Source organism: Anolis carolinensis, chromosome 3 (genome assembly GCF_035594765.1).
Source record: "Anolis carolinensis isolate JA03-04 chromosome 3, rAnoCar3.1.pri, whole genome shotgun sequence".
NCBI classification, from domain to species: Eukaryota; Metazoa; Chordata; class Lepidosauria; order Squamata; family Dactyloidae; genus Anolis; species Anolis carolinensis.
In genome coordinates, this window is record NC_085843.1 from 5,640,888 (window position 1) to 5,668,492 (window position 27,605).

Genomic DNA, 27,605 nt, shown 5'->3' on the forward strand with positions numbered 1-27,605 from the left:
CATTAGAAAAACGGCTGCTACCTATTGGCAATAAAAAGGATTTATTTCTTCTCTCCTTGGAAAAAATGGTTGCTTTTATGTATTTGATACCGATAAAACCAAAGGGTGATCTGAACATTCCCCTTTGTTGAAATTTTTGCCTCAGGATTTGCGTATTTAAGACTTGATCAAAAACCTGACTTTCCAAAATGTCCGCCACATCTACTAGACTTTAAAAAATGGCTACAGCTTCTTGGCAATCAAAAGGCCTTCTTTCCTCTTTGGAAAAAAATGGTTGCTTTTATATATTTAGGACTGATAAAAGCAAAGGGTGATCTAAAAATTCTTCTTTGTTGACATTTTGGCTTCAGTTTTTTTGCGTATTTAAGACTTGATCAAAAACCAAAGTAAGATGAATGAGGTTCCAAAATGGCTACCACATCTACGAGACATTACAAAATGGCAGCCACTTCTTGGTAATTAAAAAAAAAGCCTTCTTTCTTCTCCCCATGGGAAGAATGGTTGCTTTTATATATGTAAGGCTGATAAAATCAAACGGAAATTTTGAAATTTTGGTGTCAGAATTTGCATATTTAAGACTTGCTCAAAAACCAAAGTGAGGTGAATGACTTCCCAAAATGGCCGCCACATCCACCGTACTAGAAATTGGCTGCCACTTCTTGGCAATCAAAAAAAAAGGCTTTCTATCTTATTTCCTTTGAAATAATGGTTGCTTTTATACGTTTAGGAATGATAAAACCGAAGAGTGATCTAAAAATTCCCCTTTGTTGACATTTTGACTTCAGGATTTGTGTATTTAAGACTTGGAAATGAAGTGAATGGCTTTCCAAAATGGCTTCCACATCTAGACATTAGAAAATGGCTGCCACTTCTTGGCAATCAAAAGGCCTTCTTTCTTCTCTCCTTGGAAAGAATGGTTGCTTTTGTATATTTAGGACTGATAAAACAAAAGGGTGATTAAAATTCCCCTTTATTGACCTTTTTGCCTCAGGATTTGCAGCATATGACTGTTAGTTGATCATTCGCAGATCATTTGACTGGGCTTTTATGTATTGTGGTTTGAAAAAAAAGGTCTGAATAACAGCCAGAACTGAATAATTTTGCAGATTACTGTGTCAGCTGCTCTATGCTTTTTGGGATTTAAATAATGTCTTTTTAAAGTCTAAAGGCAGTGAAATCTTATAAAATGTCAAAACATAGAGACTGGGGCACAATTGTAGTCCTTTGATACTACTTGGGTAAACTTCAGTCCTCCAGGTGTTTTGAACTTCAAAACACAGTGTGATACAAATATATAATAATAATAATAATAATAATAATAATAATAATAATAATAATAATAAATAGAAGACCTGGCTCTGGCTCACAAATGGGACCCTGAAGAAGGAGACAGAAGGCCTGATCCTTGCAGCCTAGGAGCAAGATATCAAAACAAAGGCAATTAATAATAATAATAATAATAATAATAATAATAATAATAATAATAGAAGACCTGGCTCTGGCTCACAAATGGGACCCTGAAGAAGGAGACAGAAGGCCTGATCCTTGCAGCCCAGGAGCAAGCCATCAAAACAAAGGCAATTAATAATAATAATAATAATAATAATAATAATAATAATAATAATAATAGAAGACCTGGCTCTGGCTCACAATTGGGACCCTGAAGAAGGAGACAGAAGGCCTGATCCTTGCAGACCAGGAGCAAGCCATCAAAACAAAGGCAATTAATAATAATAATAATAATAATAATAATAATAATAATAATAATAATAGAAGACCTGGCTCTGGCTCACGAATGGGACCCTGAAGAAGGAGACAGAAGGCCTGATCTTTGCAGACCAGGAGCAAGCCATCAGGACAAAGGCAATTAATAATAATAATAATAATAATAATAATAATAATAATAATAATAGAAGACCTGGCTCTGGCTCACAATTGGGACCCTGAAGAAGGAGACAGAAGGCCTGATCCTTGCAGACCAGGAGCAAGCCATCAAAACAAAGGCAATTAATAATAATAATAATAATAATAATAATAATAATAATAGAAGACCTGGCTCTGGCTCACGAATGGGACCCTGAAGAAGGAGACAGAAGGCCTGATCTTTGCAGACCAGGAGCAAGCCATCAGGACAAAGGCAATTAATAATAATAATAATAATAATAATAATAATAATAATAATAATAATAGAAGACCTGGCTCTGGCTCACGAATGGGACCCTGAAGAAGGAGACAGAAGGCCTGATCCTTGCAGACCAGGAGCAAGCCATCAGGACAAAGGCAATTAATAATAATAATAATAATAATAATAATAATAATAATAGAAGACCTGGCTCTGGCTCACGAATGGGACCCTGAAGAAGGAGACAGAAGGCCTGATCCTTGCAGCCCAGGAGCAAGACATCAGGACAAAGGCAATTAATAATAATAATAATAATAATAATAATAATAATAATAATAGAAGACCTGGCTCTGGCTCACAAATGGGACCCTGAAGAAGGAGACAGAAGGCCTGATCCTTGCAGCCCAGAAGCAAGCCATCAGGACAAAGGCAATTCAGGCCAAGATCGAAAAATCAGCTGATGACCCAAAATGCAGACTGTGCAAGGAAACCGACGAAACCATGGATCACATCCTCAGCTGCTGTAAGAAAATTGCACAGACAGACTACAAACAGAGGCACAACTATGTGGCCCAAATGATCCATTGGAACTTATGCCTCAAGTACCACCTCCCAGCAGCAAAGAACAGGGATCACAAACCTGCAAAAGTATTGGAAAATGAGCACACAAAAATACTGTGGGACTTCCGAATCCAGACTGACAAAGTTCTGGAACACAACACACTAGACATCACAGTTGTGGAAAAGAAAAAGGTTTGGATCATGGATGCCGCCATCCCAGGTGACAGTCGTATCGACGAAAAACAACAGGAAAAACTCAGCCGCTGTCAGGACCTCAAGACTGAACTGCAAAGACTCTGGCAGAAACCAGTGCAGGTGGTCCCGGTGGTGATGGGCACATTGGGTGCCGTGCCAAAAGATCTCAGCTGGCATTTTGAAACAATAGACATTGACAAAATTAAGATGCAAAAGGCCACCCTACTGGGATCTGCGTGCATCATCCAAAAATACATCACATAGTCCTAGACACTTGGGAAGTGTTCGACTTGTGATTTTGTGATATGAAATCCAGCATGTCTATCTTGTTTGCTGTGTCATAATAATAATAATAATAATAATAATAATAATAATAATAATAATAATAATAATAACAACAATAATGTCCCACTTTTATCTTTTTGATTGAGAACGCAATGTGGCTCACAACAATTAATAATGCAATTAATGGCTCTGTTGTTGTTTATTCGATCAGTCGGTTCCAACTCTTCGTCACTTCATGGACCAGTCCACCCCCAGTTCCTTCAAGGTCAAGCCAGTCCCTTCAAGGATACTGTCCATCCATCTCGCCCTTGGTCGGCCTCTCTTCCTTTTTCCTTCCATTTCCCCAGCATCGTGATCTTCTCCAAGCTTTCCTGTCTCCTCATGATGTGGCCAAAATACTTCAGCTTTGCCTCTCATCTCCTTCCCTCCAGTGAGCAGCCATTGGGCATTATTTCCTGGAGGATGGACTGGTTGGATCTTCTTGCCAAGGTCCAAGGCACTCTCAGGATTTCCCTCCAGCACCAGAGTCCAAAAGCGTCTCCACGTTTTCTCCCTCTATTTGCCAGTTATCAATCACTCTGGTTGCCATGATCTTGGTTTTCTTGATGTTTAACTGCAGCCCAGCTTTTGCACTTTCTTCTCTCTTTCACCTTGGTGATAAGGCTCCTCAGCTCTTCCTCGCTTTTGGCCATCAGAGTGGTATCATCTGCATACCTAAGGTTGTTCATGTTTCTTCCAGAAATTTTAACTCCGGCCTTGGATTCCTCAAGCCCCGCACGTATGTCGCATGATGTGTTCTGCGTACAAGTTGAATAGGGAGGGTGAAAGTATACAGTCCTGATGTCCGCACTCCTTTCCCAATCTTGAACCCGTCTCCTGTTCCGTGGTCTGTTCTGACTGTGGCTACTTGGTCTTTATACAGATTTCTCAGGAGACAGACAAGGTGACTCGGTATCCCCATATCATCAAGCACATGCCACAGTTTATTATGATCCACACAGTCGAAAGCTTTAGAATAGTCAATAAAGCAGAAGTAGATGTTTTTCTGAAACTCCCTGGCTTCCTCCATTATCCAGCATCCAGATATTGGCAATTTGGTCTCTCCTTCCTCTGCCTTTTCTGAACCCAGCTTGGACATCTGGCAACTCTCGCTCCATGTATTGCTGGAGTCTACTCTGTTAATGGCCCTACAGAACTACAAAGTCCTGGGATTCTATGACAACTAAAGCAGAATAGCGCCTCTGGTGGCGCAGTGTATTAAAGCACTGAGCTGCTGAACTTGCAGACCGAAAGGTTGCAGGTTCGAATCCAATCCAGGGAGCGGAGTGAGCACCTGCTGATAGCCTCAGCTTCTGACAACCTAGCAGTTCGAAAACATGCCAATGTGAGTAGATCAATAGGTACTGCTCCGGCAGGAAGGTATGTTAGCGAGTGTGTATAGCAGAACCAGCAGTGTCCAGTTAACACCATGTGCAAAAGACTCAAACCAGGCAGAGGAATTGAAAGAACAAAGGAACTTTACTTGTTGTTGAGTTGAAGTTAAATAAACAGTTCAGCAATCGTACAATGTCCTTGTAGTTGCACAGGATCAATAAGTCTGGGAGTCCTCTTGGATTCATCGCTTACGCTCGAGGCTCAGGCGTCATAGGCGGTGTCTGGGAGGGCCTTTGCACAATTGAGACTCGTGCGCCAACTGCGACCGTACCTCGCGAAGGCTGATCTGGCCGGGGTGGTCCATGCCTTGGTCACCTCCAGACTGGACTACTGTAATGCGCTCTACGTGGGGCTGCCCTTGAAAACGGCTTGGAAGTTCCAACTGGTCCAACGAGCGGCAGCCAGGATGTTAACTGGGGCCCCTTCCAGAGAGAGGTCAACCCTCCTGTTCAAGGAGCTCCACTGGCTGCCATTTATTTTCCGAGCCCAATTCAAGGTGCAGGTGCTGCTTACCTACAAAGCCCTGAACGGTTTGGGACCATCCTACCTCCGTGACCGCATCTCCGTCTACGAACCCACGCGTTCGCTTCGGTCATCTGGAGAGGCCCTGCTCGTGATCCCGCCTGCGTCGCAAGCGCGGTTGGTGGGGACACGAGACAGGGCCTTCTCTGTGGTGGCCCCCCGACTCTGGAACACCCTCCCCAAGGATCTCAGACAGGCTCCTACATTGGCAGTCTTCAGAAAGAACTTGAAGACCTGGCTGTTCCAGATTAATAGGAAATCTCCAATTCCAAGTCCCATAAGCACTTTAATAGAACTTAGATTGCATATCGCACCCTGCACTTGCCCTAGAAGCCTTATATTTCACCTGTCACATCAGCACTTTTAATCTTGTACCCATTACTCTGGCCCGGCCCAGTTTTATTGTGTTTTAGCGTATTGTTTACTGCTTGTTGTTTATACTGTTTTAATTGTTTTAATTTGCCTTTTGTTTTGTATTGTTATATTGTGTGTTGAGGCCTTGGCCTTTGTAAGCCGCATCGAGTCCTTCGGGAGATGCTAGCGGGGTACAAATAAAGTTTAATAATAATAATAATAATAATAATAACTAATCAATCAGCATTCAATATATCCAGCATAGCATATTTAAAGTGCTACTTGACCGTAGCTAGAGAGCCTGTCTTTTCTGTGCTCTCTCTGCAAGCGCAGATTCCCAACTGACAAACCCAGCCATCTGCCAGCAAACCGATACATTGTTTGAGGCGTGGCTTGCCTCTGCAATTTGCAGAGATCTTTTACAAGCAACTTTGCAAGGCTTTCTTTACACACACACACATAGCAATTTGGCACAATAAGGTACATGACCTTGGAGGTGTCTATGGACAACTCCGGCTCTTCGGCTTGGAAATGGAGAGGAGCACCAACCCCCCAGAGTCGGACACGACTGGACTTAACGTCAGAGGAAACCTTTTACCTTTGCCTTTAGCAGTCCTTGGAAGCATGTTTTTGATTAAGAATGCAAACTAGCTCTCAATAATAATTAATAATGCGAATGTAATTAATCGCCCTTCAAAAGTCCCAGGATTCTATGGCAACTAAAGCGGAATAGAGCACTACAAACTGCTTCAGGTTGCTGTAGTTGCACCAAATTGCAATTGCTTCCAGTCCTTGGAAGCACCTTTTGATTAAAAATGCAAACTAGCTCACAACACTAATGAATATGCAAATGCAATTAATGGCCCTACAGAACTACAAAGTCCCAGGATTCTACGGCAACTAAAGCGGAATAGAGCACTACAAACTGCTTCAGGTTGCTGCAGTTGCACCAAATTGCAATTACCTCCAGTCCTTGGAAGGATCTTTCTGATTAAGAATGCAAACTAGCTCACAACACTAATTAATATGCAAATGCAATTGATGGCCATACAACAGTCCCAGGATTCCATGGCAACTAAAGCGGAAGAGAACACTACAAACTTTTGCACCAAATTGCAATTGCCTCCAGTCCCTGGAAGAATCCTTTTCATTAAGAATGCAAACTAGCTCACAACACTAATTAATAATGCAAGTGCAATTGATGGCCCTACAAAAGTCCCAGGATTCCATGGCAACTAAAGCGAAATAGAGCAGTACAAACTGCTACACCAAATTGCAGCTGCCTCCAGTCCTTGGAAGCATCCTTTCTGCCTTTCACAGTTTAGAACTTCAACTCCCAGAAGCCCCACCCAGCTTGGCGGACTGCAAAGGATTCTGGGAAATGAAGTCCAAAACACCTGGAGGGCTGAAGATGGGGAAATAGAGCGACTTTTAGAGCATCGCAGGAATATGCAGGGAAGGGGGAAACGTTGCAGCCTGCATGCATCAGACCCAGGGCTTGGAAAAGTTACTTTTTTGGGGTACAGTGCCTGCTAAAAAGGAGGGGAGGAGGAAGGGGCGGCCCTGCACATCGAGGGGAGGAGGAAGGAAGAAGAGAAGGAAGCAAGGAAACAGGTTTCTCCACCTCCTCCTCCTCCCTTCTTCGCCTGGGCTCCATCTTTTTCGGTTTGCTCCCATCTTGCAGCTGCTGCAGAATCAGAGGGATTGCATGATCCAAACATCAGCTGCAAGGTGAGTGGTGATTTGGGGGGGGATGCAGAATGATGCTCACATTTCCAGAGGATGTGTTGTCGAAGGCTTTCATGGCCGGAATCACTGGGTATCTGAGGGTTTTTTTCCTGGCCATGCTCCAGTAGCATTCTTTCCTGACGTTTCGCCTGCGTCTGTGGCTGGCATCTTCATAGGATCTGATGAGAATCAAGCAAGTTGAGTGTGTGTGTATCTACTTATCTATCTATTTCTGTGGAAGAAAGAACCTTTGTCTGTTTGAAGCAAGTGTGAATGTTGCAGTTGGCCACCTTGATTAGAATTTATTTATTTATTTACAGTATTTGTATTCTGCCCTTCTCACCCCAAAAGGGACTCAGGGCGGATCACATTACACATATAAGGCAAACATTCAATGCCTTAACATAGAACAAAGACAGAGACAAACGCAGCATTGAATGGCCTTTCAGCTTCAAAGCCTGGCTGCTTTTTTCCCGAGGGAATCCTTTGTTGGGAGGTGTCCTCTGGCCCTGATTATTTCCAGGCCAATTCCCCTCAAAACCCACCAGTATTCAAATGTGGGTATATCAGGTATGCATGCCAAGTTTGATCCAGATCCATCGTTATGTTCATAGCTCACTCTGGATGTAGGTGAACTACAACTCCTATAAATCCCAGTCACAGTTTCCCTGGTTGTGGGTGAACTACAACTCCCTGAGAGGAAAGTCACTTCCCCACAAACCCCTCCAGTAATCAAATTTTGGCATATCAGATATGTGTGCCAAGTTTGGTTCGGATCCATCGATGTTTGGGTTCACAGTGCTCTCTGGATGTAGGTGAACTACAACTCCCCCAAATCAAGGTAATTTTTCCACAAAGAGCTCCAGTATTTTATGCTGGTCGTGAGGGCCCTATGTGTCAAATTTGGTCCAATTCCATCTTTGGTGGAGGTCAGACTGCTCATTGATTGCAAGTAAACTATAAATCTCAGTACCTACAAGTCCAAAATGTTCAGGCCAATTCCCTTCAAAACCCACCAGTATTCAAATGTGGGCATATTGGGTATGCATGCCAAGTTTGGTCCAGATCCATCATGGTTTGTGTTCATAGTGCGCTCTGGATATAGGTGAACTACAACTCCTATAAATCCCTCCAAAGACCTTCAGTGTTTTTTGTTGGTCATGGGGGTTTTGTGTGCCAAGTTAGTTCCAGGTCCATCGTTGGTGGAGTTCAGAGTGCTCTTAGATGGCAGGTAAACTATACATCCCAGTCCCTACAACTCCTATAAATCTTGGTGAATTCTCCCCAAACCTCTCTGGTATATTCAGTTGCTGATCAATTCCTCTGTGCTGTGTGCCATAGAAAAGAATAGGAAAGGGTTAAGGGAGAGGCAGTGGGCGGGGTCATGCAAATTTAACACCAATGGAGAGAGTAAGAAATACTGGGATGTCTGGTGGAGGAAAAATAGAAAATCTAGGATGGAAATATCCTCATATGAAAGCCTTCACTTGGGTGGGGGGCAGGATGTCACTTCACCTAGGGATTCATGGTTTCCAGACCTTTGATCATTTTATTGTCCTTTGGACACCTTCCAGCTTATCCATATCCTTCTTATATACTGTATATACTCGAGTATAAGCCTAGTTTTTCAGCCCTTTTTTTAAGACTGAAAAAGCCCCCCTCGGCTTATACTTGGGTGAAGGTCCTGGTTGGCTTATATTTGGGTCATCTTATACTTGAGAATATATGGTACATTTAGTATTTTTCTCTATTATTATTGGTATTATTACATTTATTATTTTTCTCTGTTATTGTTGCTACTATTACATTTATTTTACTCGATTTTATATTATTATTAATACATTTATTATTTCACTATCTTATTATTATTGCATTTATTATTTTATTCATTTATTAATACATGTATTATTTTCCTGTATTTATTATTATTATTATTATTACATGTATTATTTTACTCTATTATTATTAAAAGGATACATAAGCACATTTACACTGAAGAAGATGAGAATAATGATTTGATGAGAGTTGGACAGTCTTATCTTAAATTTGAGCTTGATGTAAATATTGAAAAACATTTAACCTACTGATGCCTCAGTTAATGTAATTTTATTGGTATCTATTTTTATTTCTGAAATTTACCACCCTCGGCTTATACTGGAGTCAATGTTTTCCCAGTTTTTTTGTGGTAAAATTAGGTGCCTTGGCTTATATTCGGGATGGCTTACACTCAAGTATATAGGGTAATTGATTTGCCCAGAACTGGATACAATGTTATTTTAGGTGAGGTCTGACCAGCACAGAATACAGTGGGACAATGGCTTCCCCCAATCTAGATGCTATATTCATCTTGATGAAGCCTAAAATAATAATAATAATAATAATAATAATAATAATAATAATAATAATAATAATATCCCAGTAGGGTGGCAAAAGGCCACCCAACTGGGATCTGCACGCATCATCCAAAAATACACCACACAGTCCTAGACACTTGGGAAGTGTTCGACTTGTGATTTTGTGAAACAAAATCCAGCATATCTATCTTGTTTGCTGTGTCATACAATAAAAATAATAATTATTATCTATATCCCACTTTAGCTATCCATAAGGGTGGTTTGACATAAAAGCATTAGCACAGAATTTAAAATATACCAATTTTTAAGCTTTTTAAGCTGCTGCATCGCACTGTTGACTCATGTTCAACAGTGAGATTCCCAAGATCCCATTTGCACAGACGATTGTGATAAACCACCTCTTCTTTTCCTGAGGGTCATCTTGCAAGGTGAGACTGTTCTCCAGATCCGGCACCCCAAGAAAAGCAGAGTTAGGCAAGTAAATCTCATGTTTCTTGTTTTGCTTGGAGTAATAGCACAAAAATAAAGCAATGTACTTTTGCATTCCACAAGGAAGTTCTTTTGCAAAAAGGTTCTTCAGAATCACAACTTTTGCAAGACCTCCATTAGCCATTCTGGCTCTGAAGGAGCCTGAGAATTGTAATCCAAAACATTGCAATAGAAGAGGGGATGCTGGGCGATGTGGGCAGTGACTGACCAATGCTCATGGCCCTGATGTGGAAAAGGGGCATTCAAACGCATTGGAGCACTGCCAATGTGCATAAAAACACTGGTTAGCTGCAGTGCCCAGTAGGCATCAAAGCACTCTTGCCAGTGTCCAGATAATGCAGCATCATAATGCAGTAATCGGGTTATGAAACATGGACTGTGATGCAGAATCTCAGCCTGTGTATTTTTGGAAGCATATTCAGCATATTTTAATGCATATGCCTAGCCCATATTCATACCCTTCCTCTTCCTTTTTATGTTTTACTACTACTTCTTTCCTCTTCCTTTGCTTCCCCCTTTTTTTGTGACACTGTGTTTTTAAAAACACGATTAAAAGGAAGGAAAACTGACAGTAGTGATGGAAAGTTGCATCATAGCCAATTCTGCCTCCCAAATACAGGCATGTCCTGTAACAACATTTTAAAAAAAATTCTGCTCCTGGTTTGAAAGTATTATTTTCTGTTTAATTGTGCAGTGCTTACTATAAAAGTAGTTGTTCTACTCCATAAACTTTGTTTTTGTGGCTGCCACAAATTAGTTTACATTGGTCGAGACTCTTTGAGATACTCACTCACTGAAAAACTATAGCAAAATGTGCTGCAGGATGTCCAGCAAAGACAAAGTTTTTGCAGTTTTAATAAACATTTTTGATGTTTTTATGATTGAACCAATTAGGAAATGACATTGCTAACCCAAGAACAAAACAACTGGAGGCCCCAAACAACATTTTAAAAGCATCAAATGGGCAAAACATTCCCCCAAAGAGACCATGAACATCGTTTTACATAGTGCAATCCCACCCTAAAACTTCTGACTAAATATGAAAATTAGGAAACACAACAAGATGTGGCATTAAGAGACTGCTGATTAAGATTTCGAAATTGTATAATTAAAAAACCCATCAAGTTAAGACAAGGTAGCTGCTAAAATTGAAGATAAAGTTAGGATTGGGTTGCTCTATGGCCATTTTTTTTTTCGTGTCAGGAGCAACCGGAGTTGCTCCTGGAGTGAGAGAATTGGCCGTCTGCAAGGACGTTGCCCAGGGGACGCCCGGATGTTTTGATGTTTTATCATCCTTGTGGGAGGCTTCTCTCATGTCCCCGCATGGAGCTGGAGCTGATAGAGGGAGCTCATCCGCACTCTCCCCGGGTGGGATTCGAACCTGGCAGCTTTCAGGTCAGCAACCCAACCTTCAAGTTACGAGGCTTTTATCCCCTTGGCCACCGGGGGCTCCTGCTCTATGGCCATGTCCCAGAAACATTCTCTCCTGACATTTTGCCTGCATCTATGGCAGGCATCCTCAGAGGTTGTGAGGTCTGTTGGAAACTAGGCAAGTGGGGTTTATATACCTGTGGAATGACCAGGGTGGGAGAAAGAACTCTTTTCTGTTGGAGGCAAGTGTCAATGTTGCAGTTAGCATTGAATGGCCATTTAGCTTTAAACCTGACTGCTTCCTGCCTGGGGGAATGCATTGTTTGAAGGTTTTAGCTGCCCTGATTGTTTCCTGTCTGGGATTCCCCTGTTTTCTGAGTGTTGTTATTTACTGTCCAGATTTTGGAGGTTTTTTAAAAATACTGGTAGCCAGATTTTGTTCATTTTCATGGTTTCCTCCTTTTTGTTGAAGTTGTCCTATTTTTATACTGTGAACCGTGTTTTATATATTCTTATGTTCATTTGTATCTCAATTGTGTTGTTGGGCCTTGCCCCATGTAAGCTGTCCCGAGTCCCTGCGAGAAGATGGTGTCGGGATATAAAAATAAAGTTGTTGTTGTTATTATTATTATTATTATTATTATTATTATTATTATTATTATTATTATTATTATTATTATTACAGTAGAGTCTCACTAATCCAAGCCTCGCTTATCCAAGCCTCGGGATAATCCAAGCTATTTTTGTAGTCAATGTTTTCAATATATCGTGATATTTTGGTGCTAAATTCGTAAATATAGTAATTACAACATAACATTACTGCATATTGAACTACTTTTTCTGTCAAATGTGTTGTATAACATGATGTTTTGGTGCTTAATTTGTAAAATCATAACCTAATTTGATGTTTAATAGACTTTTCCTTAATCCCTCCTTATTATCCAAGATATTCGCTTATCCAAGCTTCTGCCGGCCCATTTAGCTTGGATAAATGAGACTCTACTGTATTGTTATTGTCCACATGCTTGTGGATTTCAATGGCTTCTCTGTGTAGTCTGATATGGTGGTTGTGAGAGTGGTCCAGCATTTCTGTGTTCTCAATCCATCGAGGGGGGAAGTAAGTAAAAGTAAAGTAAAGTAAGTATTTCTGTGTTCTCATAATATTCTGTGTCTTGGTTGGTTCATCAAGTGCTCTGCTATGGCTGATATTTCTGGTTGGATTAGTTTGCAGCTCCTTGTGTGTTCCTTGATTCATGTCTGGGCATTGCTGCTTTTGGGGTTTCCCTATGTAGACTTGTCCAATGTCCACGGGTTAAGATTGTAGTGCTCTCTCTTTGGTTAAGACTCAAGACTGGACCTCCTTTTAGAAGAGTGAAATTGATGTATTTTCAGGTACTATTCAATGCAACAAATGACTGCAGTTTGGACAAATAAGTCTTCCCTTCATCCTCCCCATTCTTCCAGAATATTTCCGTGTAACCAGCAAACATGGCGGAAGCTCCGGTCAGCTCCAAGAAGGTGACTCTTTTCAGCCAGAAGTCACGAGGAGGACTCACCTACCGCATCCCAGCATTGCTGTACCTGCCGTCTGAGTCCACCTTCCTGGCCTTTGCAGAGGAACGCTCCTCACCCAGAGATGAAGATGCCAAGTTCCTGGTGATGAGGCGAGGGAAGAAAGAAGGGACATCTGTGCAGGTATCATTGGGTCCTCCCTTTAAGTGTTATCTCAATCTGTAGGAGCCGGTCTCCTACATACGATCTCCTGGTCATAGCTTTTTATTGACTATCTGAAAGACAAACACTCTAAGGCTGGCATGGGCCAACTTTGGCCCTCCTGGTGTTTTGGACTTCAACTCCCACAATTCCTAACAGCCGGCAGGCTGTTAGGAATTGTGGGAGTTGAAGTTCAAAACACCCAGAGGGCCAAAGTTGGCCCATGCCTGCTCTTAAGCATCTCCAGCATACAATTGTATACTTGTATTTGTGACCTCACCTGGCACATTATGTACAGCACATCATTAATGGAGTACAACAAATTAGGAAAGAGTATACCATTATGCACACAAATCCAAGTCAAACATAGTTTTCTCATCCCCAATTTAACCCAGTTTCAGATGTCTTACATTTCATGGTCTTGGAGCTATACAGACACAATCTCTTTTATTACCGGAGGTATACGCTGTCCAATTAAATCATTCACTGATATCTGTTGAAAATAGCAACTTTCTACAAGCTTCCTATACTTGTTATTTGTTATGTATCCAGTTGTGATTGCTTACTATATTGTATGTATATATTGAGTGTGTTTGAGCCCTTCTCCCTTTTGTCACGTTGTCCGGTTTTTCCAACAGTTACGATGGTTGCGCAGAGCTGCCTTGCATGCTTGTTTTCCAAGGGTGGGGGATGCTTGGCGCATGCGCACATGGATTTTCCCAGTTTTTTTGGGATTTTGAGGGACTTGCAGTTTGTTTGTTTTTTTGTTTTGTTGTCTAAACACAGTGGGGAGGACCATGTCTTTTGTGGCCAAGTTTCGTGGTTCTGGGATGTGTAGTTTCTCTGTTATAATTAAAGTAGAAATGGTCAGAACAAATTTATATATATAGATATGCATTTTCCTTAACTCTATGTTGTTTGAGGTTGTGAGTGGGACTACAGACCATGTGGCCAGATCTGGGACTATTCAGACTAAGACTCCATTTTAGGAGTCACTATAGTTTATGAAGTCAGGGACATTAGTATGCAGTAATCAGTGTTAGTATGCTGCAGTGTGTAGTCAGTCTGTATTGAGTCAATGTTCAATTATGTATTAGACTGAAGAGAGTGAAGGGAGTCTGTATGCAACAAAGAAGACACTAAAACAGAATGCTTTAGATAACTTACTGTTTAAACTATCAACCATTAAGAAATTTAACTATGCTGAATACATGAAGTCTGTAAGTAAATCAACTATATTACTTTTAATGAAGACTATCTATTTTGGGTCTCTTGAGAGCATGATTTAAAAACCAATATATTTTGTGGGAGAGTAGATGTTTTTTGGTCAACTGACACTTCTGAAGATCTGCTTTATATTTTGTGTATTGACTTATCTTAGTTCCTAACAGTTCAGAGAGATAACTAGGTATATCAGTCTAACAACTGAGAACCCTAATTTTTCTTGCATGAATACTAGTGGATATTTACCACTAAGGAGAAGATTGACTCAAATGAGTTTTTAACTCTTCTCAGAAAGGTCATACTTTACAAAAGGTTATGATTATTCCAAATACTTTGAATGCCAGTTAATCTTCCAAATGGCTATTGAGATTCCAGGTTTTCCAAAAGGTTATGATCTCTAAAAGGTCATATTTTGCCTTTCCAAAAATATCTGGTTTTTTCCCCAGTAAAATGATAATGACTAACGGTTCCAAATTTGCCAACTTTCATTCAAATAAAGCAGTGTCCCACACTGAACAAATGCATTTTAACTTGCAACATCTTCATCGTTTTGTGGAACATTTTTCAGTTCTTTGTCTTCCAAGAATATTTCTCTGATTCACTTTCGTTCTAGGCTAGAAAAGAAGGAATAGAAAAAAAAATTAAACCAGATTGTCTGAATGACTACATGGGGTATCATGGAGCAAACTTGCTTTTTTAAAGCTCCAGACAGGAGCCAGAGAATTCAAATTACAATCATCTCTTCACATTTGCAGGTTAAGCATTCACAGATCTGATTATTCCTCAATTACTGTATTTGTCTCCACTGCTGCGACGAAAAAACTGTTCTCTCGCAGCATCTATAACCCTCAAAAAGGTAGAGGGGTGACATCCAAGAAAGAAGGTCTACCTAAAATTTAGGAAAAACTGTTCAAAAGTATAACAGACTGACTTGGGGTGCATCTATACCAGGTATGAGCAAACTTTGGCCCTCCAGGTGTTTTGGACTTCAACTCCCACAATTCATAACAGCCGGTAATAATTTTATTTTTGTACCCCGCCTCCATCTCCCCGGTGGGGACTCGGGGCAGCTTACATGGGGCTAAAGCCCGGGCAAATACAAAACAAACATAGAACAACATCAAATAACAAAAAACCACGCACAAATGAAAATTAAAAATAAAATAAAATCACAAACATTAGTAAAACACAAGTTAAAACACAGCAATAAAGTCATAAAAGTGAGCTGGGCAAAAGTGTGCTGAGTGAGTTTTGTAAACATCAGGAAGTTAAAAGTGCTATAGGGTCATGGGGCCTTTTGATAAGGAACGAACATTGGAATCCAAAACATCCTCTGTCTTATCTTCAACTGCCTGCACTTCTCTCTGAACTAAAGCCAGTTATTCACCCTGGTCACACACAGACTCCTCAGTAGGGAACCCATCATCCTCCTCATCCTCTGAGAAATCCCCAGCATCTTGCTGAGCCCCACCATTAAGCCACTTTGAGTCTCCTGCAGGAGAGATAAAGTGGGGTATAAATCAATATAATAATAATAATAATAATAATAATAATAATAATAATAATAATAATAATAATCGCCCATACATCATACAGCCCTAGATACTTGGGTGTGTGATCCAGTACAACAGCCAGCAGAATGTCTGCTGTGGACTCATCTTGTTGTGTTTCAAATAATAATAATAATAACAACAACAACAACAACAACAACAACAATAATAACATCACACAGTCCTAAACGCTTGGAAAGTGTTCGACTTGTGATTTTGTGATATGAAATCCAGCATATATATCTCATTTGCTGTGTCATATTCTGTCTTTGTGTCAATAGTAATAATAATAATAATGTATAGGCATTGTTCTTTATGTATCTTTTTGTGATTAAAAATATGAATTAGAAATGACAAAAAAATATGTGCAGTTTAAAGCCATTTACAAGTTCACCCTTTCGATCTTTTCCTCTTTCCGACTGTAGTGGGGCCCTCAGGAGTCTTTGATGGCGGCCACTCTGCCCAAATACCGCACCATGAACCCTTGCCCGCTCTACGAGGAGAAGAGCGGCACCGTTTTCCTCTTCTTCATCTGTGTGCGCGATCACGTCACGGCGCAATGCCAAATCCTGACGGGGAGAAACGCTGCCAGGTTGTGCTATATCTCCAGCCGAGACAGCGGCCGCACCTGGAGCCCGGTGGTCGATCTGACAGAGAAGGCCAACTCAAAAAACTGGGCCACCTTTGCCGTTGGTCCGGGCCACGGGGTCCAGCTGAGCTCCGGCCGCTTAGTGGTCCCGGCGTACGCCTATTACATCCACAAGCCCTGCTTCTGCTGCTTCTCCTTCTGCTACACGCAACCGCATTGCTTCACTTTATACAGCGACGACGGCGGGAAGAATTGGACCCGGGGCCAGCTCCTGGAGAGGTTGCGCACCACCGAATGCCAAGTGGCAGAACTGACCTGCCAGGATGACCGCCCCGTCTTGTACATCAACGCCCGTAATTCGTGTCGGGAGCAGTGCCGGGCTGAAGCCTTCAGCCACAACTGGGGATGCCAGTTTGAGGGATCCTTCCTGTGCAGAGAGTTGTGTGAGCCTCCAAAGGGGTGCCAAGGGAGCGTGGTGAGTTTCAGCTCCTCGGATCTGGGTGAATCACAAGCACTGAGTGCCTATTCCTTGTCCAAATCCTGGCTCATTTTCTCCCACCCCACAAGCCGGAGCCAGCGTGTGGACCTGGGCATCTACTTGAACATGTCTCCCTTGGAGAAGGGCTCCTGGAAAGGCCCGTGGGTGCTGAACAAAGGGCCCAGCGGCTATTCGGACCTGGCCGTGTGCAAGGAAGGGAAGTCCCTGCTTTTTGGGTGTTTGTTTGAGTGTGGGACATCCTCCCCCTATGAAGAGATCACCTTCCAACTCTTCCCTGATGTTGAACTTCTGAGGAATGTGAGAGAAAGCTGATCTTGGGTTGATGCTTCCTCCAAAGTACAACAGCTTTCAACTACTCCAGGATATGTTCCTCTCAAAGAGCAGGGGAGGAAATTGACCATCTCATATCTTCCAACTGTCCTTATTTGGCAATAATTACTCCATTAATCCTCTGCTGTCCCACTTTTCCAGCTGCTTTTAAAAAGGCCTGGTTTCTCTCTCCTCCTCCCACTTTCTCCCATTTTTCTCAGCTTACTCTAACTGCAGCAAACTCAGTGCCAAAGTAACTTTGCTCTCAATTAGAAAGAGAGAATATGGTGGAATACGGTGGACTCTTGGCCTTCTTTGTTAGTTTTAGCAAAAGGAAACTGCTGTAATAATAATGATAATAATAATAATTATAATTATAATAATTATTAGTATTTATTTTTCTATCCCGCCAACATCTCCCCGAAGGGACTCGGGGTGGCTAACATGGGGCGATGCCCAAAACAAAACAGAATAAAGCAATTACAACAAATATCAAAACAAACAGTAATAACATAATAACATAATAAAATAAAATAATACATAATAAAATAAACAATTTAAACATTTTAAAAATACAATAAAACTCATTTGCTTGCATCATTTTTTTCACTGATATCTTTTGATATTTGGACTACATTCTGGTCTCCTCACCCATGAACTATGCTGCTGCTCTTAACATCACCCCTGTTTTATTTTTCTTTCACAAAAAAGCATTCTCTCTTCTTGGAGAGGCTATAGACGGCAAGGGGACTTCAGTGGCTGTTTTCTTTTGGCAATATGGGCATTTTTGTGAACATTTTGGTGAAAATTCTAGCTAAAAATGGCACTGAGGACTTGTAAAGAGAGGAAAACGGGCTGGAGGTTGTATCTGGTCCATGAAGCACCATTTCCTCACTCCTGGAGTAGACCAGTTGAATCAATGGAACCTTATTTGGGTGATGACTTACCCAGTTTCCATTGATTCAGTTTATGTGTTGTTACAGACTTTTGTTTAAAATTGTCAGCCAGAATTCACTAAAGCAGCTATGAATGCAGAATTTACGCATGTGTGCTGATTCATATTCATGATTTCTTTTATTAATTGCTTGAGAACAGGCATGGGCAAACCTGGGCCCTCCAGGTGTTTTGGACGTCAACTCCCACAATTCCTAGCAACCTACCAGCTGTTAGGAATTGTGGGAGTTGAAATCCAAAACACCTGTAAGGTCCAAGTTTGCCCATGTCTGCTTTAAAAGTACCATAAAACCTGCAAAATGCCATTTACAAGCAGCTGCTGCTGCGAGCAATAGGGGTCTGTGCCTAACATCATCATCATCATAACTATATTTATTTATATCCCACTTTATTTTCTGTTGGGAAGCAGCAAACTCTCATCCTCACCATCCCCAACAATGAGTGATCCCCAGTGGAAGAAAACACTGTGATAAAGATTAATCTTTTGCCCATTGCAAGGGAGATAATTTATGCTTCCCAACCTGTGGGCCCTTCCACACAGCCATATAACCCAGAATATCAAGGCAGATACTCCTCAATGTCTGCTTTGAGCTGAGTTATCTGAGTCCACACTATCATATAATCCAGTTCAATGTGGATTTTATAAAGCTGTGTGGAAGGGGCCTGAGAGAAGATCCCTGTTGCTCACAGCAGCTGCTGCTCCATTAATGGGGATTGAAAAATCAGATGGGCCAGAAGATGCTGTATAGCAAGGTAGCAATGGCAATTACCAAAGCCACATGGCTGATGGAGAATTCTGGGCATTGTGTTTACTAGGAAAAATAATAGTAATTTGTTATTTTATTTATTTATAAATAACCCCCTTTTCTTTCTTAATCGAGATCCAAGGTGGCTCATAAATCCGCAATTTTTAACTACGTTGAATGTTTATTTAACAAATTATTTTAGAGCTATACAGCTGTGCCTCTGAGAATGCCTTATAAGGGATATATTGCGATACTTGACTTCAGATGTAAAGCTGACAACGGTTATATAAGGGTAATGGTGCCCAGTGGTGATGGAAACAATGCACAGAACTGTTTATAAACCTTGCCATATACCTGCCATCATTTTTGCCTGTTTTTACATCAGATTAGGACCATTTTAAGGTACATCTACAATGTAAAATTAATGTGGTTTGACACCACTTTTAACTGCTACAGAATCCTGGGATTTGTAATTTGGAGACACACCAGCACTTTCTGGCAGAAAAAGCTAAAGACCTTGTGAAGCTACAACTCCCAGGATTGCATAGCGTTAAGACCTGGCAGTTAGTGGCATCAAATGGTTTTAAATGGTGGGTTATATGTTTATATTTTATTATCTGTTTATGCACATCTGTTTATGTGTCTAATGTTTTAATTGCTGTATTTTTTAACTGACTGTATGTTTTCTGATATGTTGGAAACTGCTCTGAGTCCCTTGAGGAAATACGGCAGTATATAGATAAATTAATAGATTAATAATAATAATAATAATAATCCAGCATATCTATCTTGTTTGCTGTGTCAGACTATGTTGTGTCAATAATAATAATAATAATAATAATAATAATAATAATAATAATAATAATAATAATATTGCATTCATTCTACAGTGTAGATACACACATAGCTTCTCCTTGTGATATCCCTATTACCAGGAACACAGATTGCCATGTTATGTTTACTTATGCTTTTTGAAAATTGCACAATGGCACAATGGCCATAAACTCAGCCACAATAGCAATAAATATGTGCAGCTAAATATGGCATCTTTTTTTTGTTAAAGGATTGCTAATCTGGATTGTCCTTTAAATAAATTTTGAGATCACTCCAAACAAAACTGGTTTGGCCTGTTTTGACAACTGCCTTTGGGATGTGTGCCAGTGTCTACAAACCGAAGGGAAAATATAACTTGTCAAGTGCCACACTGTTCTCAAATAAAATATGTTTGATGGTACATGCTTATTTTCAGGCTCTTTGTATTCTTAAGATGTGTACCAGGTAGAAGCCATGGATAAATACAATGGGAAGTATATGTGCCAAATTTCTGCTTTACTCCTGACTTGCTGACTTTTCTGATTGATTGATTGGTGGTCAGCTCTTTACTAGAGCTTTTAATCTATGTTAATTTTATCAATATTTGTATGTATGTATTTTTATCCTTTACAATTTTATCTTGTAAATCGCCTAGAGCATCGTGGATGGAGGGCGATTAATAAGTAATTGAATGATGATGATGATGAGTCTGGTCTTTTAGTTCTCTGTTTTGTTTTGTTTAGAACTTTCTTAGCTCATGGACATGATGGTGGAAACAGATTAATCCTGGATTATGCCAGCATATATAATATCATAGAGTCATAGAATAATAGAGTTGGAAGAGACCACATGGCCATCTAGTCCAACCCCCTGCCATGCAGGAAAAGCACCATCAAAGTATCCTTGACAGATGGCCATCCAGCCTCTGTTTGAATGTTTCCAAGGAAAGGGCTTCCACTGGATTCCGAGGCAGAGAGTTCCACTGCTGAACAGCTCTTCTTACAGTCAGGAAGTTCTTCCTAATGTTCAGGTGGAATTTCCTTTCCTGTAGTTTGAACCCATGGCTCCATTGAGTCCTAGGTTCCAGGGCAGAAGCAAGGAAGCCTGCTTCCTCTTCCTTATGACACCCTTTCACATATTTATACATGGCTTCTCTCATGTCTCCTCTCATCCTTCTCTTCTGCAGGCCAAACAGACCCAGTTCTTTGGTTCCTCACCAAACTGCATTTCCCATAATTCCATCACACTGAGCCATAGGAGTTAAATTGGTCAAGCTGCATTCACCTACAGTGTTAAGTGCATCTTACCTATATGCGTGTTGTTATAATTATTGCTATTATTATTTACTTTATTTTTGTCCCGCCTTTCTCCCCATGGGGACTCAAGGTGGATAACAATGACATGACACAGTGTTGAGGGTTGTAGAAATAAATAAATAGAAGCTTTGCCACAGTTTCTGAATCAAGATAAATCCCGCAGTATAATAAAATGTCACTCAGGCTTGTGTAACAAGTGACAGTATCTTTACTTCAGTTCAAAAGTTCAAGCAGGGCAACAATATATATAGCAGTCTTTCTGAATTCACACAGAGAACATAGAGAATAAACAGTCCCTTTAAACTGTCTTTACATATGCCTTATTTGCCTTATAAATAATCGGGCTTCGGAGACAGGCAGCCATTTCCTCCCTAACCATTTTCAGTCACCTCTCCAAGAGGAAAGTGGCAGCTAAAACTGTTTGCCCCAGAACCAAGCTAGAGACAGCAGCCAATCGGAATTCTGGCTCTTGACTGGCTCAGCCAATCAGCTGTCGACACATACTCTTTCAGCATCTTATGTGTCATAAATTCCATTAAATACAATGGGAGCAATGAAGCACAAACTGTTCTTGGCTCATACCTGCTCATACTCTCCTGGGCGCAAATGGAGAGTCTTTCGTTGCCGCTTAGGGTGCTACATCCTCAGCACACAGCACCTGGGACGAAATAAGAAAAACTAGAAATCATACAGTATGATAAGGGAACTTATAGGGGTGGTATGTAGCTCTGGCCAAATCGTGGGCCACAACTTGCCTATTATAATGCCCTACATTTGCTCCATACAGCTGTCTTAATTTACCAACTACAACATCTAAAAGTGAAGAGCATTTGGTCCTCCAGGTTGACTACAGCTCCCATCAGCCTTATCCAGAATGGACAATGACAAAGGATTGTGTGTGGAAAACTATCAGAAACAGTATGTAACTTATCTATATGCATATTATTATTATTATTATTATTATTATTATTATTATTATTATTTACTTTATTTTTGTCCCGCCTTTATCCCCATGGGGACTCAAGGCGGATAACAATGACATGACACAATACAATAAACAAGGCAAAAACATAAGTAAAGGTAAAAGTTTCCCCCTGACGTTAAGTCCAGTTGTGTCCGACTCTGGGGGTTAGTGCTCATCTCCATTTCTAAGCCGAAGAGCCGGCGTTGTCCGTAGTCACCTCCATGACTGCATGGAGCGCCATTACCTTCCAGCCGGAGCGGTACCTATTGATCTACTCACATTGGCATGTTTTTGAACTGCTAGGTTGGCAGAAGCTGGGGCTAACAGTGGGCACTCACTCTGCTCCCTGGATTCGAACCTGCAACCTTTCGGTCTGCAAGTTCAGCATCTCAGCGTTTTAATACGCTGCGCCATCGGGGGCTCCTGTGTACATATACATGCAAATACATATACATGCGCATATCAAAAATTAAGAAATAAATTTGTCATGAGTCTTAGTGCTAAAATACACCTACAATTGTATTTAAAAACTAGACAGCTCACCAAAAATCCCACTCACAGTGTTTCTGTCTGTCTGTCTATCTATCTATCTATCTATCTATCTATCTATCTATCTATCTATCTATCTATCTATCTATAACTATAACTAGCTCTGCCCGGCCACGCATTGCTGTGGCTTATGGGAATGCTTTGTTGTCCAGGTGGAATAGCAGTGAATAGCCTTGTAGCCTCAAAAGCCTGAACCCTGGCTGTGCCATTGTGGCTGAGGGGGTTGATAGGAGAGGAAATGGGCGGAGACTAATGGGGGCAGGGCCTACCCTTCTGACCAGCAACCAGGGTTGAAAACGGCTCTTCCTTGTTCTCTAATTTGGACTTTATTTTCCAGGGTTTTTTAAATTGAAATACATAGATTGGGTGACTATATCTTTTGTGGCCAAATTTGGTGTGATTTGCTTTAGTCGTTTTGTTGTTTACTCAGTCCTACAAACGTACATTACATTTTTATATGCTGTATATACTCGAGTATAAGCCTAGTTTTTCAGCCCTTTTTTAAAGACTGAAAAAGCCCCCCTCGGCTTATACTCAGGTGAGGGTCCTGGTTGGCTTATATTTGGGTCAGCTTATACTTGAGAATATATGGTAAATTTATTATTTTTCTCTATTATTATTGGTATTATTGCATTTATTATTTTTCTCTATTATTGTTGCTACTATTACAATTATTTTACTCTATTATTACGATTATTGTTATTATTATTATTATTACATTTATTATTTCACTCTGATCTTATTACTATTATTGCTTTTATTATTTTACTCTATTATTACATTTATTTTACTCTATTATTATTATTATTATTATTACATTTATTATTTCACTCTGATATTATTATTATTGCTTTTATTATTTTACTCTATTTATTATTACATTTATTTTACTCTATTATTATTATTACATTTATTATTTCACTCTGATCTTATTATTATTATTGCTTTTATTATTTTACTCTAATATCTAATAAATATTATTTTATTTATTATTTATTATTACATGTATTATTTTCCTGTATTTATTATTATTATTATTATTATTATTATTATTATTACATGTATTATTTTACTCTATTATTATTAAAACGATACATAAGCACATTGACATTGAAGAAGATGAGAATAATGATTGGATCGGAGTTGGACAGTCTTATCTTAAATTTGAGCTTGATGTAAATATTCAAAAACATTTAACCTACTGATGCCTCAATTAATGACATTTTATTAGTATCTATTTTTATTTCTGAAATTTACCACCCTTGGCTTATACTGGAGTCAATGTTTTCCCAATTTTTTTGTGGTAAAATTAGGTGCCTCGGCTTATACTCGAGTATATACGGTATATAGATATGTTATACTGTATGTGTATTTATATATGTGTGTGTATGTATTGCTAGGCAGACTTTCTCACTTTATTGCGGTCTAAATTCCATAACATCTGAACCAAGGCAAGTCATAGTCCCACTCTCTTCTACATTGGCCAGATGTCTTCACCTGGAATAATCCTGTCTCCAGTTCTGGGCAGCTTTGAAGCCAAGACTGGAGGGCTCTCTGTTGGGAGGGCTTGGATGGTGTGGCAGAAGGGGGTTGGCTGGATGGCCTTGGGTGTCTCTTCCAACTCTAGGATTCTCAAGAGTTCAGGGAAAGGTGGTCTCACCTGTAATGACGGGGACAGCCATGGACGCCAAGGTGCATCTCATGGGACAAGCAGGAACGGCGGCAGATCCCTCGCCAGCTGGCACACATCCTCTTGATCAGTGGGACAGGCACTTCCTGCCCAGCTTCAACAACAACAACAACAAAATCAAGATTAGGGGAACGAAAGGTAGCAAACTGTGGCCACCCATTGATTAGGAGTCTGCTTTGTGTCATCAGTCTCCACCAATTTCACAGGTGAAAACCGGGACATATGTGGCCAAACAACTTCAGAGAGTGGTCAAGGTGGGAAAAATTTCACAAATTAGAAAAATGTTCTGTCCCTGGTTTGAAAGTGTTATTTCTTGTTTAATTGCGCGACACTTACTTTGAAAATAGTTATACTCCAGAAACTTTGTTTGTTGTGGCTGCCACAAACTAGGTTTAATTGGCTGAGACTCGATGAGAGATTCAATGAAACACTAGAGCAAAATGTGCTGCAGGATAATGTCCCTTTGTCCATCTTTTTATGATAGAACCTATTAGGAAATGACATTTATAACCAAGAAACAAAAGTCATGTTATATAATGTTACTAGCTGTGCTCGGCCACGCGTTGCTGTGGCAAAGTGGTGGTGGTATTGGTTAAAAATTGTTGTGTAATTTTTATTTGACGTTATTTGTATTTTTTAATTAATTTTATTGTAAGTTATCTTTTTATTTATTATATTTTATTATTTTCTTGTATTATTTTTAGTTATTTTCTGTTATTATAGTATTTTATTGTATTAATTTTTTTAGTGTTTTTGGGTTGGTAGGAGACCAAGTTGGAGGAGCATAGCCTTCTAACTGGCAACAATTGGATAAAAGCAATTATTCCTCTCCCTCTAATTAGGACTTTATTTTTCTTTTCTTTTTGTTGTATCAACCTGGAGGCATGGATGATGGTTTGTGTTGTCAAATTTCGAGGTTGGGGGGCCTGTAGTTTTGTTGTTTTGTGGGTCGCCGTGATACCATCACTCTTTTATATATATATATATATATATATAGATGAATGAGGAAATATGAGGGTTGAATGAAAAGTAATGCCTCCACCTTCGTTACATGGGTTTGGATGGGAGTATTTGAATAAATCAAATGCAGAAATAATCCTGAGAATGTGCTCTTGAAATACCACTATTCACTTTTCCACATCATCACCAGGCAATTGGATACATTTCTGCCAACGATGAACAAGTTTTCTGAAGCCATCACGGAAGAAGTCAACACTCTGTTTCTGCAACCGGCGTCTCACAGGACCCATCGTGCACAGATCTTCCGAGAGCCAAGCAAAGCAACAATGTGACCCACACGTTCTTGTGAAATGCCGATGATGCTTGAAATTTCTCTCTGAGTGATACCACGATCGTCCTGAATCAACCTGTCAACCGTTTGCTTGTGAAACCTGGTGGTTGCTGTCACAGGACATCCAACTCTTTGTCACGCAAGTCAGATGTTCCCACCTCAACATCTTTAAACTTACTCTCCCAATGACACACAGTACTCACATCCACACAATCCCCATAAACAGCTTGCATTCTCTGATGAATCTCCTTTGGGGTGACACCTTCTGCTGTCAAGAATTCAGTGACTGCACGTTGCTTAAGTCATATTGACTGACCGTCTGCGCAGGGTTCCATACTTCACACTTTAACAACACAACCGTTCAATGCTAAGGCTTCCCACCAAATGGAACTGTAGAGTCTAATGAACAAGCCAGCACCTGCCACAGACCAGGACTGCCATCCATTGAGGAGTTATGAAGGTGGAGGCATTACTTTTCATTCAACCTTCGTGTGTGTGTGTGTGTGTGTGTGTGTGTGTGTGTGTATATATATACACACACCAGATATGTGGACTGGTGTTCGTTTGAGATTTATGCAGGTTATGTTTCATGTGTTACATAATAAGGTAGTACCCAGTTGGGACAGTAAGGAAAATATCAATACAGACATACATACATGTATACTTGTATGAGAACATATGTACAGTAGAGTCTCACTTATGCAACACTCGCTTATCCAACATTCTGGATTATCCAACGCATTTTTGTAGTCAGTGTTTTCAATATATCATGATATTTTGGTGCGAAATTTGCAAATACAGTAATTACTACGTAACATTACTGCGTATTGAACTACTTTTTCTGCCAGATTTGTTGTATAACATGATGTTTTGGTGCTTAATTTGTAAAATCATAACTTAATTTGATGTTTAATAGGCTTCTCCTTAATTTCTCCTTATTATCCAACATATTGGCTTATCCAACGTTCTGCCGGCCCGTTTATGTTGGATAAGTGAGACTCTACTGTATTTAAGTTTGTATGAGAACATAGACACTCCAGAATCACGTTAACATGAGAGTGAGTACTGAAAATTGTTTTTGAATTGTTCATTTCTATGGATACCATTCTTGTAGCCCTACAGTTTGAAGCCAGCGTCAAACTGCATTAAATGATAAGTGTAGATGGGTCCTCAGTTTTTGATATGTCTCTTCTTCCCTCTCAACGATGCTCAACATGGCAAACAATGTTAACAGCAGGACCATTTACAATTAAAACCTAAAGATTATAAACACTAAAGCAGACATTCTTTTTTTTTTCTAAGCAGACATACTTTTTGATCAGGGGATTTGTATAGTACTTACCAATAGATCCCATTAAGACCATCAATAGAAGAAGCCACTGCCCTAAACGGTTCATGATGGAGGATGGATTCATTCTGGACATCATCTGCCCATCCATTCATGCTTTATCCTTTGGGGAACCAAGGCGGAGTTTGGCACCGACTTCTCACATCATGCCCGGGAAAAAGGTATTAACTATTCCCATCAGCATTGTGCTGCCTAATCCTAACCAGAGTTGTTGCCCCAAATTAACTCTACTCCATTCAGCAGGCTTAGCCTCATGTAAACACACACTGAGTTTGAAAATATTTGTCTCCTGTTACATTTTGACCCTATTTCTCTATCCCAGGCCTGGGCAAACTCGGGCCCTCCGGGTGTTTTGAACTTCAGCTCCCACAATTCCTAACAACCTACCAGACTGTCATGATTTGCAAAGATATTATATGTGTGTTAACTGGAAAATCAAATGCATGAAGCCAATTGGCTGAGTTTGCAAGGACCTGGGAATCTGTTTGCAACTGTTGCTATCCTGCTGCTGGAGAACCGGTTTGAACAGGTTTCTGTGTGTGTGTGTGTGTGTGTGTGTGTGTGTGTGTGTGTGAGAGAGAGAGAGAGAGAGAGAGAGAGAGAGAGAGAGAGTGTCTACTGAGTACTGGCTGGAA

At 40.3% G+C, this 27,605-nt stretch overlaps 1 protein-coding gene and 1 long non-coding RNA gene across 3 annotated transcripts; one reads left to right on the top strand and one right to left on the bottom strand.

Annotated features, from left to right (window-relative positions):
- Positions 1–6,856: 6,856 nt before the first annotated feature.
- LOC100557588 (sialidase-3) lies at positions 6,857–20,233 on the top strand. 2 transcript variants are annotated; one of them, XM_003227468.4, is made up of 3 exons: positions 6,857–7,204; positions 12,880–13,110; positions 16,328–20,233. In XM_003227468.4, the coding sequence occupies exons 2-3, from the start codon at positions 12,904–12,906 to the stop codon at positions 17,300–17,302; spliced, it is 1,182 nt and encodes a 393-aa protein (XP_003227516.3). In that variant the 5' UTR covers positions 6,857–7,204; positions 12,880–12,903; the 3' UTR covers positions 17,303–20,233. The 2 variants fall into 2 exon arrangements, with proteins under 2 accessions (XP_003227516.3, NP_001280040.1); NM_001293111.1 differs by lacking the exon at positions 6,857–7,204 and having other exon boundaries at positions 12,904–13,110; positions 16,328–17,302.
- Positions 13,362–27,179, bottom strand: LOC134297314 (uncharacterized). The gene is made up of 4 exons (XR_010004021.1): positions 26,965–27,179; positions 24,302–24,425; positions 21,711–21,786; positions 13,362–14,966 (listed from the first exon to the last, which is right to left on the bottom strand). It is a non-coding gene; the product is annotated as an uncharacterized LOC134297314 (long non-coding RNA).
- Between the last annotated feature and the right edge of the window lie 426 nt (positions 27,180–27,605).